Source organism: Phacochoerus africanus, chromosome X (genome assembly GCF_016906955.1).
Source record: "Phacochoerus africanus isolate WHEZ1 chromosome X, ROS_Pafr_v1, whole genome shotgun sequence".
NCBI lineage: Eukaryota > Metazoa > Chordata > Mammalia > Artiodactyla > Suidae > Phacochoerus > Phacochoerus africanus.
Genome location: NC_062560.1, coordinates 64,483,016 through 64,497,189, shown reverse-complemented (window position 1 = coordinate 64,497,189; position 14,174 = coordinate 64,483,016). Strand labels below are relative to the sequence as shown.

At 35.2% G+C, this 14,174-nt stretch overlaps 1 protein-coding gene and 1 pseudogene across 2 annotated transcripts in view; one reads left to right on the top strand and one right to left on the bottom strand.

Annotated features, from left to right (window-relative positions):
- The window catches only part of ABCB7 (ATP binding cassette subfamily B member 7), a 122,455-nt gene that overhangs the window by 94,842 nt on the left and 13,439 nt on the right, over positions 1-14,174 (top strand). For both annotated transcript variants that reach the window (XM_047764556.1, XM_047764557.1), the window contains exons 5-12: positions 3,754-3,886; positions 5,305-5,573; positions 6,101-6,189; positions 6,282-6,369; positions 7,228-7,402; positions 9,826-9,983; positions 10,537-10,700; positions 10,857-10,986. In XM_047764556.1, coding sequence (XP_047620512.1) covers positions 3,754-3,886; positions 5,305-5,573; positions 6,101-6,189; positions 6,282-6,369; positions 7,228-7,402; positions 9,826-9,983; positions 10,537-10,700; positions 10,857-10,986 — 1,206 coding nt within the window. The remainder of the gene's footprint in view (positions 1-3,753; positions 3,887-5,304; positions 5,574-6,100; positions 6,190-6,281; positions 6,370-7,227; positions 7,403-9,825; positions 9,984-10,536; positions 10,701-10,856; positions 10,987-14,174) is intronic.
- Positions 2,685-2,963, bottom strand: LOC125118280 (small ubiquitin-related modifier 1-like; annotated as a pseudogene).

The window sequence follows — 14,174 nt, the reverse complement described above, 5'->3', positions numbered from 1 at the left end:
AAAATTGCATAGAATCGTACAGATGACACATACAAACCATATACACATGAATACATGTTTAAAAATGATGTAAACAATGCATTCTGTAGCCCATTTTAACAGTGATATGCCAATGTACATTTTTGGTTTTAATATTGAATTACAGCTATATAAGGTATCATCATAAGGAGATGCTGGGTGAAGGGTTATGAGTCTCTTTGTACTACTTTTGCAACTTTCTGTCAGCTTATAATTATTTCAAAATAAAAAGTTTTTTTTTAATTTACATTTATCTGAGATGGTTTAAGTCTAGTTCTGCTGAAATCAGAATATTAGTGAAACCAATATTTACTATCCCCCATCCCCAAAATATCACAAGATCAATGGAACCTATGTGTGTATGCTAATATAAATATCTATATTTCCTTTTAAAAATTACTTTATGGGAAAACTGACAGTTATCAGCAGTTACTGCTATGTTCTTAGCACTATGCTAACTGCCTTTTTCCTGCCAGTACAAACACATTTACATTCTTTACATACTTACAGTGATGCCCCTTAATTTGACCAAGCCCAAACACATTTAGAAAAAAATTAAATTGCACAATTTTTTTGGTGGTACATTAGTTTCAGTCCCAAATCACTCATGCAAAGAGTTGTGAGAATTGCATGCTAGCTCTATCACTTTTTCTCCCATTCAAGAAGTATATTGGAATGCAAGTAAGGGTATTTGGCCTTATTCTATGAAAAACCTGGAATCTGTTCAAGTTTATTTAATTACTTTTGTCATACTTTTCAACTGTGGCTGGTTTAAATACTTCATTTGATAGCATCCATTTAGGGTGCAAAAGTAATAGAATAAACAGTTCCTGCCTTAAAAGCTGCTGCTGTGGCTATGGTATACTGGGAGTTTTTCTAAATTTTAATTCCAGCTCTTCTGCTTACCAGACAAGTCATCAAACCTCATAGAACCTGTTTTCTTAATTATAGTGGTAATGTCCATTTCATAGAATTGTGAAATTTCATACCTTTGTGAAAGGTACTCAGCACCATATCTGACTCATAGCTCTTGTTCACAAATATTTGTTTTGCTACAAAAAGTTTCCAACTGAGTTATCCATACACATGCACCTGGAGACAAAGAGAATGTTAAATATACAGTAGAAATTATAAATACTGAGATTTAGACTATAAAAAAAAGGAATTGGAAAATAGAAAGTGTCAAAAGGGGTGCAGGTTTCAGAGAAGGCATCATGATGGGAATGAGATTCAAAGTGGTTTTGAAGAATAGAGAAATGGAGAGGTCAATCAGGCAGGGAGACCATTTCAAGTAGAGGCAAAAGCCTGAGAATATATGCTTATATAGGAATTGGAATTGAGAAATTAGGACTACTTGAAATTTGGAATGTTATGAATCTTAAAAGTTTTAAGCAATTTCTTCCATAGTGTTACATTCTTAAAAGTATTCCAACATCTGTTATGTATCTTAATGATATTGAATATTAAACTAGTACCTGCTTGGTTGCTAAGACACTTGTATATCTTAGTTTGAAATCTTGATTAGTGAGATTTACATAGCTCCTGTCAGTTGTAGCTAAACCAAGGTCTGTTGACAATAATTTTTTTATGTTTAACAAAGATGAATGGCATAATAATGGAACATTAACCAGAACTGGGATTTCAGGATTTTGTTGTTGTTGTTAAGCCTTATAGAATTGTTTTCACATATTATTAATATATGTGAATTTAATTTATTCAAAGAAAACTTTGGCGGTCTTATCAGCTTCCTTTTCCTAAATGATTATTTGTGTTTTTGATACTATGCAGAAAATGTGAAATGTGAGTGGTTGATTTGTCTTGAGTATGTGAAAGCATTATACCCCTAACTTATATTTTTTGGTGTATTCTCATGGTTGGTTTTTGAAAGCTTAAGTTTGGTGTTCATTGTTTTGTTTGTGTTTTTTTTACATATATTTTGTTTTAATGAAGCTGGTATAGACAATGTCCATTTAAAACCCATACCCTGGCCAGAAAGTACAAATAAAATAAAAAAGAGCGCTGTTCTGTTGTGTACATTTCTACATAAATAACTTTAGCTGGTAATGAAAATTATCACTTTTCTGGAATCTTCTGAGAAGGTTTTTCTTTCATCTTAAAATGCTTTCTATTCATTGAATCCATCTTTGGAGTTAGTCATTATTCTCACCATCTCTATTATCTTGACTCCAATTGATAATCCTCTTTTCATCCAGACCCTCAGATTTTAAAAGTAGCTTCAAGTTAAGGCAAGGTCACTTTTCTACAGTTCAGTTCTCTGAAAAACTTCCATCTCCCACTGAAAGCCATAATCCAGGAGTGAAGCAATCACATGCTAGAACTTCAGGGTCAGTTGCAAAGTCATTACAAACACTCAGATCAGTTGTTCTTATATATCACAAGCCTGCAAATGCACAGTACTGGAAAAGGTGACCTTTCTGTGTACATTGCACACATGTAATTTTTAAAGAGGAGAGGACAATGTGAAGGGAGCTAAGGTTTGATCACCAAAAATCAGCATAGTGAACACAAACAATAATGAATAGTGAAATTAGAATTTAAATTACCAGATGTTTTAAAGGGATGGGGTGCCAGTTTTCAATTGTTTTCAGCGCCATAGTACAAAAGAACTATTTCTAAAAAATAAAAAAGAATATCTACACCACTGATCAACCCCCTGTTTGTTGCTGATAAACTTCAATGACATCTTCTTCCTCCATTCCCAGTTCTTTTGAAGTGTGATTATCAGCAGTTCTCTGACCTTTAAAGAGAAAACTGAATTCATTGGAACTCCCTGTCTTTGACAGTATGATTCTTTGAATTTCTTGAGATGCGTCATCATTTTCACAATCTCCCTGTTTTCTTGTCCAGTCACTTTGAGTTTAATGTAGTCTCTTTCTTTCTTACCCCAAGTCCTCAGTTGAAAGTTTCACATCCTGGTGAGACATGGTGATGGCTTCACTCGGGGTCTCCGCACAGCAGCAGCCTTGGGTAGGCAGAATTTTGCTCCAAGGTTTACAAATCCATCTCTTTTCCCCACAGCACAACACCACAGCTGGAGGAATTTCCACTATGCCTCTGGTTTTGTTTTATATGGTATTGGGACAAAGGAATTTTTTTCTGGCACACATGGATCTGTTGGTGTTTTTTTCCCCCAAAAAATGATGAATCAGCCGCAGATACTTGGCAGTTTATCTGTTTTTGAGATCGTTTTTGCTTTTGATCCATTATGAACATATTTATATATAAATATAATTTCAGTGTTACTATTATTTTGGTGAACAAGTCATTTTACATATATTTATTGAATAACTGCTGTATACAAAGCATTGTCAACGTGAGTGGGACAAAAAGAAGAATATAATACAGACCTTCAAGGATCTAGGAGGAAAGAAAAATATATAAGGCAGTTTGCTGTAAATGCCATGAGCTCTGTAGGATTTTAGATAATGACAAAAGTATTTTTGAGTGGTTGATCAGGGGTGATTTCAAGGAGGAAGGACATTTGACTAATGTACATAGCTTGTAAATGAATATTAACATGGCAGGCAGTGTGAGATACAAATCCTGAAATGACAGCTCTCCCACTGCCAAAGATTTTGTAAGCTGGGGATATCATTCCAGTACTAGAAAATGGTTACTATATAAATATTCCCATAAGTACTAATTTAAGGTAATTATTTATACTTATATAAATAATTTGCATATGATGGGTAACTGCTGCTTTTATGTTTTTAGGCCATGAATATTGTGGTTCCCTTCATGTTTAAATATGCTGTAGACAGCCTCAACCAGATATCGGGAAACATGCTGAACCTGAGTGATGCACCAAATACAGTTGCAACCATGGCAACGGCAGTTCTGATTGGCTGTATGTGTGATTCTTTAATCTGTCTACAGGTGTTGACTTTCTTCAAGAGGTTTTCATCATATTTGAGTGTATGACCTTTTCACCACAGATGCAACTGAGTATTTTAGATGTTTGATTTATATGAGTTTTTTGATAGGTAGTTTTAAAAAATTCTTTATACGATATACTTTCCAAAAGTTCCTTAATAACAGTCTCATTTTCTGAGTTCTAGAAAACAGTAACATGAAATAAGACAGTAAATTCATAAGCACTTTATTTTTTTATTTTATTTTATTTTTTTTGCTTTTTAGGGCCACACCTGAGGCATATGGAGGTTCCCAGGCTAGGGTTCCAATAGGAGCTACAGCTGCCGGCCTGTGCCACAGCCACAGCAACTTGGGATCCAAGCTGCATCTGCGACCTACACCACAGTTCATGGCAATGCCGGATCCTTAACCCACTGAGTGAGACCAGGTATCAAACCCGCATCCTCATGGATCCTAGTCGGGTTTGTTAACCACTGAGCCACGATGGGAACTCCATAATAACCATTTTAAGAGTTAGGTTTCTTATAAGGTATCTTTTAAGTAAGACTAGTTATTTCCTTGCTGTTGTTGTTAGCTGTTAAATAGGAAATAATAGGCTAAATAATGATAAATATGTATTAATGTTTTATTAAATCATATTCAGTATCCATGGCACAAGTCTACAGTTTGTAAAGAATATGATGCTTTGTGTCCCCATTCAGTAGAAAGGATACTTTATGAGACCTAGACCTGAGTTGAGACATGTTTTAATCAAAGCACTTGGGTTTTTTTGGATCTCAATTTTATATATATATATTTTGCTTTTTAGGGCCACACCCATGGCATATGGAGGTTCCCAGGCTAGGGGTCCAATCGGAGCCGTAGCCACCGGCCTACGCCACAGCCACAGCCACAGCAACACCAGATCCGAGCCACTTCTGTGACCTACACCACAGCTCACAGCAATGCTAGATCCTTAACCCACTGAGCAAGGCCAGAGATCGAACCCATAACCTCAGGGTTCATAGTCGGATTTGTTAACCAGTGCGCCACAACGGGAACTCCAATTGTATCATTTGTTATTTGGGGGAATTGAATTAAATCACAAAACCTCAACAGACACTGTACACTTATTTTTCACAATAAGGCCTTATGGGCTGATATTTATTAAAGTATTTATTTGAAAAAAATCTTTCAACATCTGGAACCTATGGGGGAAAATAATAACAAAAGGTTGTCATAGTGGTAGAAAGATTGGTACACATTAGGCCAGATGCTTTCTAGGTTTCTTTTATTACACTTATTCTATGATATATTCATTCATTGTACAAACATTTTTTGGGCCCTTGCCATTTTTACACTCCAGTGATCCTAATGTTTTTACACCCCATTTTTTCTTGAATTTATTATTAGATGGTGTGTCAAGAGCCGGAGCTGCCTTTTTTAATGAAGTTCGAAATGCAGTATTTGGCAAGGTAGCCCAAAATTCAATCCGAAGGATAGCCAAAAATGTCTTTCTCCATCTTCACAACCTGGATCTGGCTTTCCACCTGAGCAGACAAACAGGAGCTTTATCAAAGGCTATTGACAGAGGGACAAGGGGTATCAGTTTTGTCCTGAGTGCCTTAGTATTTAATCTTCTTCCCATCATGTTTGAGGTGACTCTTGTCAGTGGTGTTTTGGTAAGTAAAACATTTTTCATGACAAGCTATTTATCTTACATGCTTGTTAGTAGCTTTTGTACTCTTGCATGCTTATGGTTTGAAAGCCGAATTCTGTGGTGCCAGAAGGGTTATGCAATTTATTTAATTTTTTTTTTTTGCCATAAGCTTCCAGGGACTGTGTCCCAAGTCTTTGTCATGTCATTATTGTAAAGAGCTGTTTAGTTCTACACATAGATCAGTCATTTAACTAGTGCTGGCAACTGTTTTGTTAGCAGACATTACAGTATATGACTTTGGAGTGGTATGCTCAGATTATCTAGGTTTCTTTCTATTCATCATTCATAACATTTTAGGCAAGTCCATTTTTATGATTAAAATATGTATATAACCTAAAGTAGATTCTCTAAAGTGTGTTTTCTCAATTTTTCATTTATACAATATACCAACATATTTTTAATTAAAATCTTTGAGATTTGATATTATATATTATAAACTACTTGGCAAAAATAATGACTGTTTCTCATGTCTTCTTTTGGCTTCTCCAGTATTATAGATGTGGTGCCCAGTTCGCATTGGTGACCCTTGGGACACTTGGTGCATACACAGCATTCACAGTTGCTGTCACACGGTGGAGGTAAGATAGTCCCTAGAGGTCAGTCAAGGTTCAGAAATCAGTTATGCTTTCATAGCAGATATTCTATGCCTGTGCAAATCTTTGTCTTACAGAACTAGATTTAGAATAGAAATGAACAAAGCAGATAATGATGCGGGTAATGCTGCCATAGACTCGCTGCTGAACTATGAAACTGTGAAGGTAATATGTTTAATTTTACTTTCCTCTTCCTTTCACCCTGCACTAAGATTTGTTCTGCTATTTAATAGGTGCTGTAAGTTAGAGCTTCAGATTAGAATAGACTCTTTAGATATGATGAAATAATAGTACTTTATTTCTTCTCTTTTTTTAGAAATTGTCCTTTCTTTCCACTTCTTTTTTTATATAGCACCATCAGAATTTTACCTTCTGGTTTAATTTCAAGTGGTGTCAGTATGGTTAGCATCTTATTCAGAATGTACACCAAGTTCTTGACTCTCCCTCATATTGCCTAGTATAGTGCATTTTACTCATTCTTTCATTTATTTGTTCACTTTTCCATTTAACAAATATTACTGAATGCCTCTTTGTGTGGAAAGCACTATGTATGCTAAGTCCTGTAATGGACTTGCCTAAAATATTATGAATGGTGAATGGAAAGAAAAGAAAAAGATTTTTATTTAATCCTTGCCTTCCCAGAATTTGCTAAGCATTGGAAGAGTTAGAATATACAAGTGACTACATAAGAAGGCATAAGGTGGCAGGGGCAATGTGAATTGTCTTGGAGGATCAAGGAAAAGCTTTGTGAAGGAAGTACTGTTACAGCTTTTTCAGATCTGGGTTTAAATTACCTAGGCATTCAGTAAATGTTTGTGGGATGAATTTTATGAACTTTTCAAATACAGTCCATTGTGGAAAACTCAGGAGTACCATAGTTCAATGTATTGAAAGTCAGCTTTCAATTGAATATACAAGTATAAAATTGTTTTCATACATGAAGTCTGATGAAAAGGATACTAATCACTTAGAATAAATTCCAATTATACTTATATGTAGTTACTATTCTTATATATTTTGTAGTATTTTAATAATGAGAATTATGAAGCACAAAGATATGATGGATTTTTGAAGACATATGAGACTGCTTCATTGAAAAGTACCTCTACTCTGGCTATGCTGAACTTTGGTCAAAGTGCTATTTTCAGTGTTGGTTTAACAGCCATAATGGTGCTCGCCAGTCAGGGAATTGTGGCAGGTATGGATCTGTTATTTTCACGTTTGTAGATGTTTTACTTAACATTTATAAATAAAGATTAATTAAGGGAATGTGTATATTAGTCTTTTTTTTGCGTTCTAGATCTACAGGTGCAGCATATAGAAGTTCCCAGGCTAGGGGTTGGATTGGAACTACAGCTGCCAGCCATAGCCACAGCCACAGCCCCAGACACAGCAACACCAGATCCTGTGTATTTGCAACCTATCCACAGATAGCTGTATCTGCTCCAATTTTTTAAATATATACTTTAAAAAAATTCTATATTATATTATAAAGACCTTGCTAGTGTCTTAGGAAGAAAGGAGAAACTTTCAGACCTCCATTTCTGTCCTCGCTTGAGCCATTATTTTTTTCTTATGTATCTGTATATCAGTGGGCGTTTCTCATTACACTTAGATTATATCTAATACCCTATATTCCTTTTACTTTTTTTCTTTTTTATTGAAGTATAGTTGATTTGCAGTGTTGTGCCAGTTTTTGCTGTACAGTAGAGTTACTCAGTCATACATATATATTTTTTTAGTACTATTTTCCATCATGGTCTATTCCAAGAGAATGGGTATAGTTCCCTGTGCTATACAGAAGGGCCTCATTGTTTATCCATTCTAAATGTAATAGTTTGCACCAACTAACCCCAAACTCACAATCCATCCCTCTCTCTCCTCCCTCCCCCATGGTAACCACAAGTTTCTTCTCTCTGTCTGTGAGTGTGTCTCTGTTTTGTAGATAAACTCGTTTGTGGCATATTTTAGATTACACATATAAGTGATATCACATGGTATTTGTCTTTCTGTTTCTGACTTATATCACTTAATATGAGAGTCTCTAGTTGCATGCATGTTGCTGCAAATGATATTATTTCATTCTTTTTATGGCTGAGCAATATTCCATTGTATATATGTACCAAATCTTCTTAATCCATTCATACATTGTTTAGGTTGTTTCCATGTCTTGGCTGTTGTGAATAGTGCTGCTATGAATATATGGGTGCACATATATTTTTGAATTATAGTTTTATCTGGATATATGCCCAAGAGTGGGATTGCTAGATCACATTGTAGTTCTATTTTTAGTTTTTTGAGGAAACTCCATATTGTTTTACATAGTGGTTGTACCAGTTTATATTCCCACCAACAGTGTAGGATGGTGGGTTCCCTTTTTTGCACACCCTCTCCAGCATTTGTTAACTGTAGACTTACTAATGATGGCCATTCTGACAGGTGTGAGGTGGTACCTCATTGTAGTTTTGATTTGTATTTCTCTAATAATTAGTGATGTTGAGCATCTTTTCATGAGCCTACTGGCCATCTGTATGACTTCTTTGCAGAAATATCTCTTTAGGTGTTCTGCCCATTTTTTGATTTGGTTGGTTTTGTTGTTGATGTTGAGTTGTATGAGTTGTTTGTATAATTTGGAAATTAATCCCTTGTTAGTGGCATTGTTTGCAACGATTTTCTCCCATTCTATAGATTGTTGTTTCACTTTTTAAATAGTTTCCTTTATTTCTATTGCCTTGGGAGACTGACCTAAGTATATGGTTGTAGTCAGAATGTTTTGCCTATGTACTCTTCTAGGAATTTTATGGTGTCTTGTCTTACGTTTAAATCTTAAGCCATTTTGAATTTATTTTTGTGCATGGTGTGAGGGTGTGTTCTAGTTTCATTGATTCACATGCAGCTGTCCAGTTTTCCAGCACCACTTGCTGAAGAAACTGTCCTTTTCCTGTTTTATATTCTTGCCTCCTTTGTCAAACATTAATTTGACCATAGGTGTCTGGGTTTATTTCTGGGCTCTCTATTCTGTTCTATTAATCCATATGTCTGTTTTTGTATCAATACCACATTGTTTTGATTACTGTAGCTTTGTAATATTGTCTGAAGTCTAGGAGAGTTATATCTCCTGCCTTGTTCTTTTCCTCAGGATTGCTTTGGCAATTCTGGGTCTTTTATGGTTCCATATAAATTTTTGAATTGTTTGTTCTAGTTCTGTGAAAAATGTCATGGGTAATTTAAAAGGTATTGCATTGAATCTGTAGATTGCTTTGGGTAGCATGGCCATTTTAATAATATTAATTCTTCCCATTCAAGAGCATGGGATATCTTTCCATTCTTTGTATCCTCTTTAATTTCTTTGATTAATGTTTTATAGTTTTCAGTGTATAAGTTTTTCACCTCTTTGGTCAAGTTTATTCTTAGGTATTTTATTTGTTTGTTTGTTTATTGGTGTGATTTCCTATATTCCTAAATCATGGTTTAAAATGTTTTGAAATTTGAATAACCCCAAGAGTTGCTGACTATTGACATTTTGAACTGTACTCCACAGTACTAAACTATAAACTTCTCTATCTTAAACTTAAAAAGTTCAAAACATCTAAAGTATCCTTTTTTTCCCTTATACCTAAGGTACCCTTACTGTTGGAGATTTAGTAATGGTGAATGGACTACTTTTTCAGCTTTCATTACCCCTTAACTTTCTGGGAACTGTTTACAGAGAAACTAGACAAGCACTTATAGATATGAACACCTTGTTTACTCTACTCAAGGTAGACACCCGAATTAAAGTAAGTAATCTCTTTAGTACCTTCTTAAAAAGCATATGAGCATCATCTCATTAATAGGATTATTCTGGAGAAATATTACATCACCACATTAGGAAACATTTCTTTTTTGCAGGTATTGGGACTATCATGTATATTAAAAGGTTGTTAGGGCTTTTGCTTCTATGTTTAGAAACCTTACAATATTAGTGAAGACTATTTTACCTAAAGCTAAATTTTGTTAATTTCAGTTTTTTCTACTTGCGCTTTGTTTACTTTTGCTAATAATGACATAAAATGTGATTGCCTCCCCCCACATTCTCAACCTCCTTTCTCTCCTGCCTACCATACCTCTTACTCCCCTAAAACAAACTGATTAAAAATCAAAGCATTCAGGATTTTGCCCTTAGCAGGGAGGAGTGAAGAAACAAATCATGCTTAGAAGTGGTCTAACTCCCCTTGAAAACCTCCTTCTTCCCCATAATTTTCCTTTTTCTTTCTGTGAATTAGAATTACCTGCATGGCTGTACTCTAGGTGGTGTATAAATTGCCTTTTTTTTTTCCTCTTCCTTGCTAGGACAAAGCGATGGCATCTCCCCTTCAGATCACACCACAGACAGCTATGGTGGCCTTCGAAAATGTACATTTTGAATACATTGAAGGGCAGAAAGTCCTTAATGGAATATCTTTTGAAGTCCCTGCAGGAAAGAAAGTGGCCATTGTAGGAGGTAGTGGGTCAGGGTGGGTAATTCAGTTGTTTATAAGATTCTATATCATAGATTGATGATTCCCAATGTAATATTTTTCTTTATTATAAGGAAATTATTTCTGTAGTTTAAAATATTGGTTCTCCATTGCCAGTAGGAGATAATAATCTTTCCTTGTCTCCAATTTTAGGAAAAGCACAATAGTGAGGCTGTTGTTTCGCTTCTATGAACCTCAAAAGGGTAACATTTACCTTGCTGGTCAAAATATACAAGATGTGAGCCTGGAAAGCCTTCGGAGGGCAGTGGGAGTAGTACCTCAGGTATTTTAAAAGAGAAAAAAATCTATTTGGGGGAAGATTTATTGGGTTGGTGGATCTTTTACTGGAATAATTTGAATCCAAGGTGTCAATATATGCTAATTAAGTTAGAAGTATTAGGCCCTGCATGCCATATTCTATTACCAAAAAGACAAAAAAATGTGGAGTTCCCGTCATGTCGCAGTGGTTAACAAATCCGACTAGGAACCATGAGGTTGCGGGTTTGATCCCTGCCCTTGCTCAGTGGGTTAAGGATCCAGCGTTGCCGTGAGCTATGGTGTAGGTTGCAGACGCAGCTCAGATCCCATGTTGCTGTGGCTCTGGCGTAGGCTGGTGGCTACAGCTCCGATTTGACCCCTAGCCTGGGAACCTCCATATGCCGTGGGAGTAGCCCAAGAAATGGAAAAAAGACAAAAAAAAAAAAGACAAAAAAATGTAAGTTTAAAATCCTCATGATGGAAAGATTTTTTTAAGCCTTAGAAAGATAACTTAATATAGGGGAAAGAGCCCAGATTGGATTCAAACAGAACTGGATTCTAGGCCCAGCTCTAACCCTTATACATTCTGTGGTCAAGGGCCTCAGTTTCCTCATCTATAAAATAAGGATACCATTTTTAGCTATAGGACAGAATTATTATGGATTAGAGATAATATGTATAACACACCAAGTACAATGTCCATCACATAATTGTTCAGTAAATGAAAACCATTTTGAACAGTTTTCAACATAGTAAATTTATAAATATTACAAAGCAGTTTGGCTGCCACCTTCAAGTTGGTATGCCTTGTCCCCTCAGTACCAAGCAAACTGCCAGACCCATAGTGAGCATTTAACAAATATTTTCTGGGTTCCTGTTGTGACTCAATGGTTAGCGAATCCGACTAGGAACCATGAGGTTGCGGGTTCCATCCCTGGCCTCGCTCAGTGGGTTAAGGATCTGGCGTTGCCATGAGCTGTGGTGTAGGTTACAGGCGCGGCTCAGACCCCGCATTGCTGTGGCTGTGATGTGGGCCAGCGGCTACAGCTCTGATTAGACCCCTAGCCTGGGAACCTCCATATGCCGCAGATATGGCCCTAAAAAGACAAAAAGACAAAAAAAAATGAAAAACAAATATTTGCTGAATGACTTTAGAAGGATACGTAAGTTCAGAGTAAGATCTGAGGAGATAAAAAAGAGATAGCCTTATAGGATGTCAGTTTTTCTTCTTCTGAAAGCCAATAGAGAGACCTAGTAATTAGTTGTAGCTTAGAATCAGAACCAAATCCCTGGGAGAGAACTGTAAGATGGGGATTGGACAGGAATATGTAGCTTATTAAAGGTCCTGAAGTTGATCTAACACGTGCCACTCTGCCCTGTCCTTTCACTGAGAATCCCAAATTTGGTATGCATGAGTCACTAGGGAGAGTATTGAAATTCCAACTCTCTTTCACACACCTTGGTCAGTTTAGGAGGGCAGTGTGGGCCTCAGAAAACTGCATTTTAGAGTATGCCTGCTAGATGATTCTGATACAGATGATTAGTAGACTATATGTTGAGAAACACTGACCTAAACCATATATTAAGTAAACTGAATTCTGGGCTGTGCCTACCTAGGGCTCAGTGTCCTTATTCATGTAACTAGATACCTGCTATTCTCTTGCACTGTATAGTAATCAGCCTTATCATTTTGAAAACTAAAACATTTCATTCCCTAAGGAAAAACATTCATTGTTGATAAATGAAAGAAAAGATACTCATCCTCATTAGAAGTCTTAGTAATTATTAATTCAATAGTAGGATACCATTTTTCACCTATCAGATTGGTAAAGATTTAAAAATTCATACTATCCAATTTGGGCAAAGCTCTATAAAATGGCCAGTTTTGGTGGAGGAATTATACAGCTTTGCTGATAAGCAGAGCTGGCAATATGAAGGAAGAATCTGAAAAATATTTATACATTTTTTTTCTAGTAATTCTTCCTCTAGGAAGTTTTAATAAGGAAATAAACAGATGTGAACAGATTTTTATATGCTGAGCTGTTCATTATAGTGTTATTTATAATAGCAGAAGTTGGAAACAATATAAAGTCCAGTAATAAGTAGACGGTTAAATTATTATCATTAGATCAAATGTCATACAGTCACTTATAAATATCATGTTTGTAAAGAATAATGAGTGTCACGGAAAAATACTCAGAAAGTCTGTTGAAAAAAAAGATATCAAACAAAATGTAATATCCCAGCTTTATAATGTTAAATGAATACATGTGACAGAAAAAAAAATTGGAGAAAATACACCAACATGTTAGCAGCAGTTATTGCTGTATGGTGGGATTAGGGATTATTTAATTAATTTTTATTTTACCTTATATTTTGTATTTTCAGAGTTTCCAGTTAGCATTTGTTTGTTAACTTTTTATATAAAATATTTTTAAATAAGTGTTTTTGTAGAACTTTCAGCTCATTGGATTTAAGTACCTCAATATGAGAAAATTTTATATTAGTAGTATAAAAATTATTAAAATATTATTTGAAATAATATCAAACTCTGGGGCTGATTATTATATTAAAGGAAATCTTAATTAATTGAATATCCTGGTTAATGTGAATTACTAAAGGCATTTTACTTCATCTTACTATTGCATTCCAGCCATTGGAGACTGAAAGAAAAGTGGGAGGTGGATCTTACCTTAATTAAATTAGCTTTAATGTGCCCTGTCAGAATAAATGAATTCACATGAATGCTCGCAGTGAACTTTCTCCAAAAAAATCTATAGTACATAAATTCTTTGTTTTCTCTGTTTTAAGTCTAATTTAAAAGCTTCTGACAAACTTAGGAAAACATATTCAACTTTATTTTAGTAATTAGGGAAATGCTGATTTAAACAAAAAGCACATTTTACCCTTAAAAGTAGCAACAACTAAAACTTAATTAATATCCAGGGTTGCTGAGAATATGGGGACCTGGCACCCTTACATACTTTTGGTTGGAGTATAAGCTATCGGAGCATTTTTGGAAGACAGTTGGGTAGTACTATCAAAGGATAAATGTATGCTTACTTTTTAACTCATCAGTTTATTTCTAGGAATTCTTCTTATAGAAATACATGGGTGTACATAAGTCCTATATACAATGATATTTTATTTCAACAATGTTTATAGTAACAAAAATTTGGAAACTACATTAATATCCATAAACAGAGGAATGGA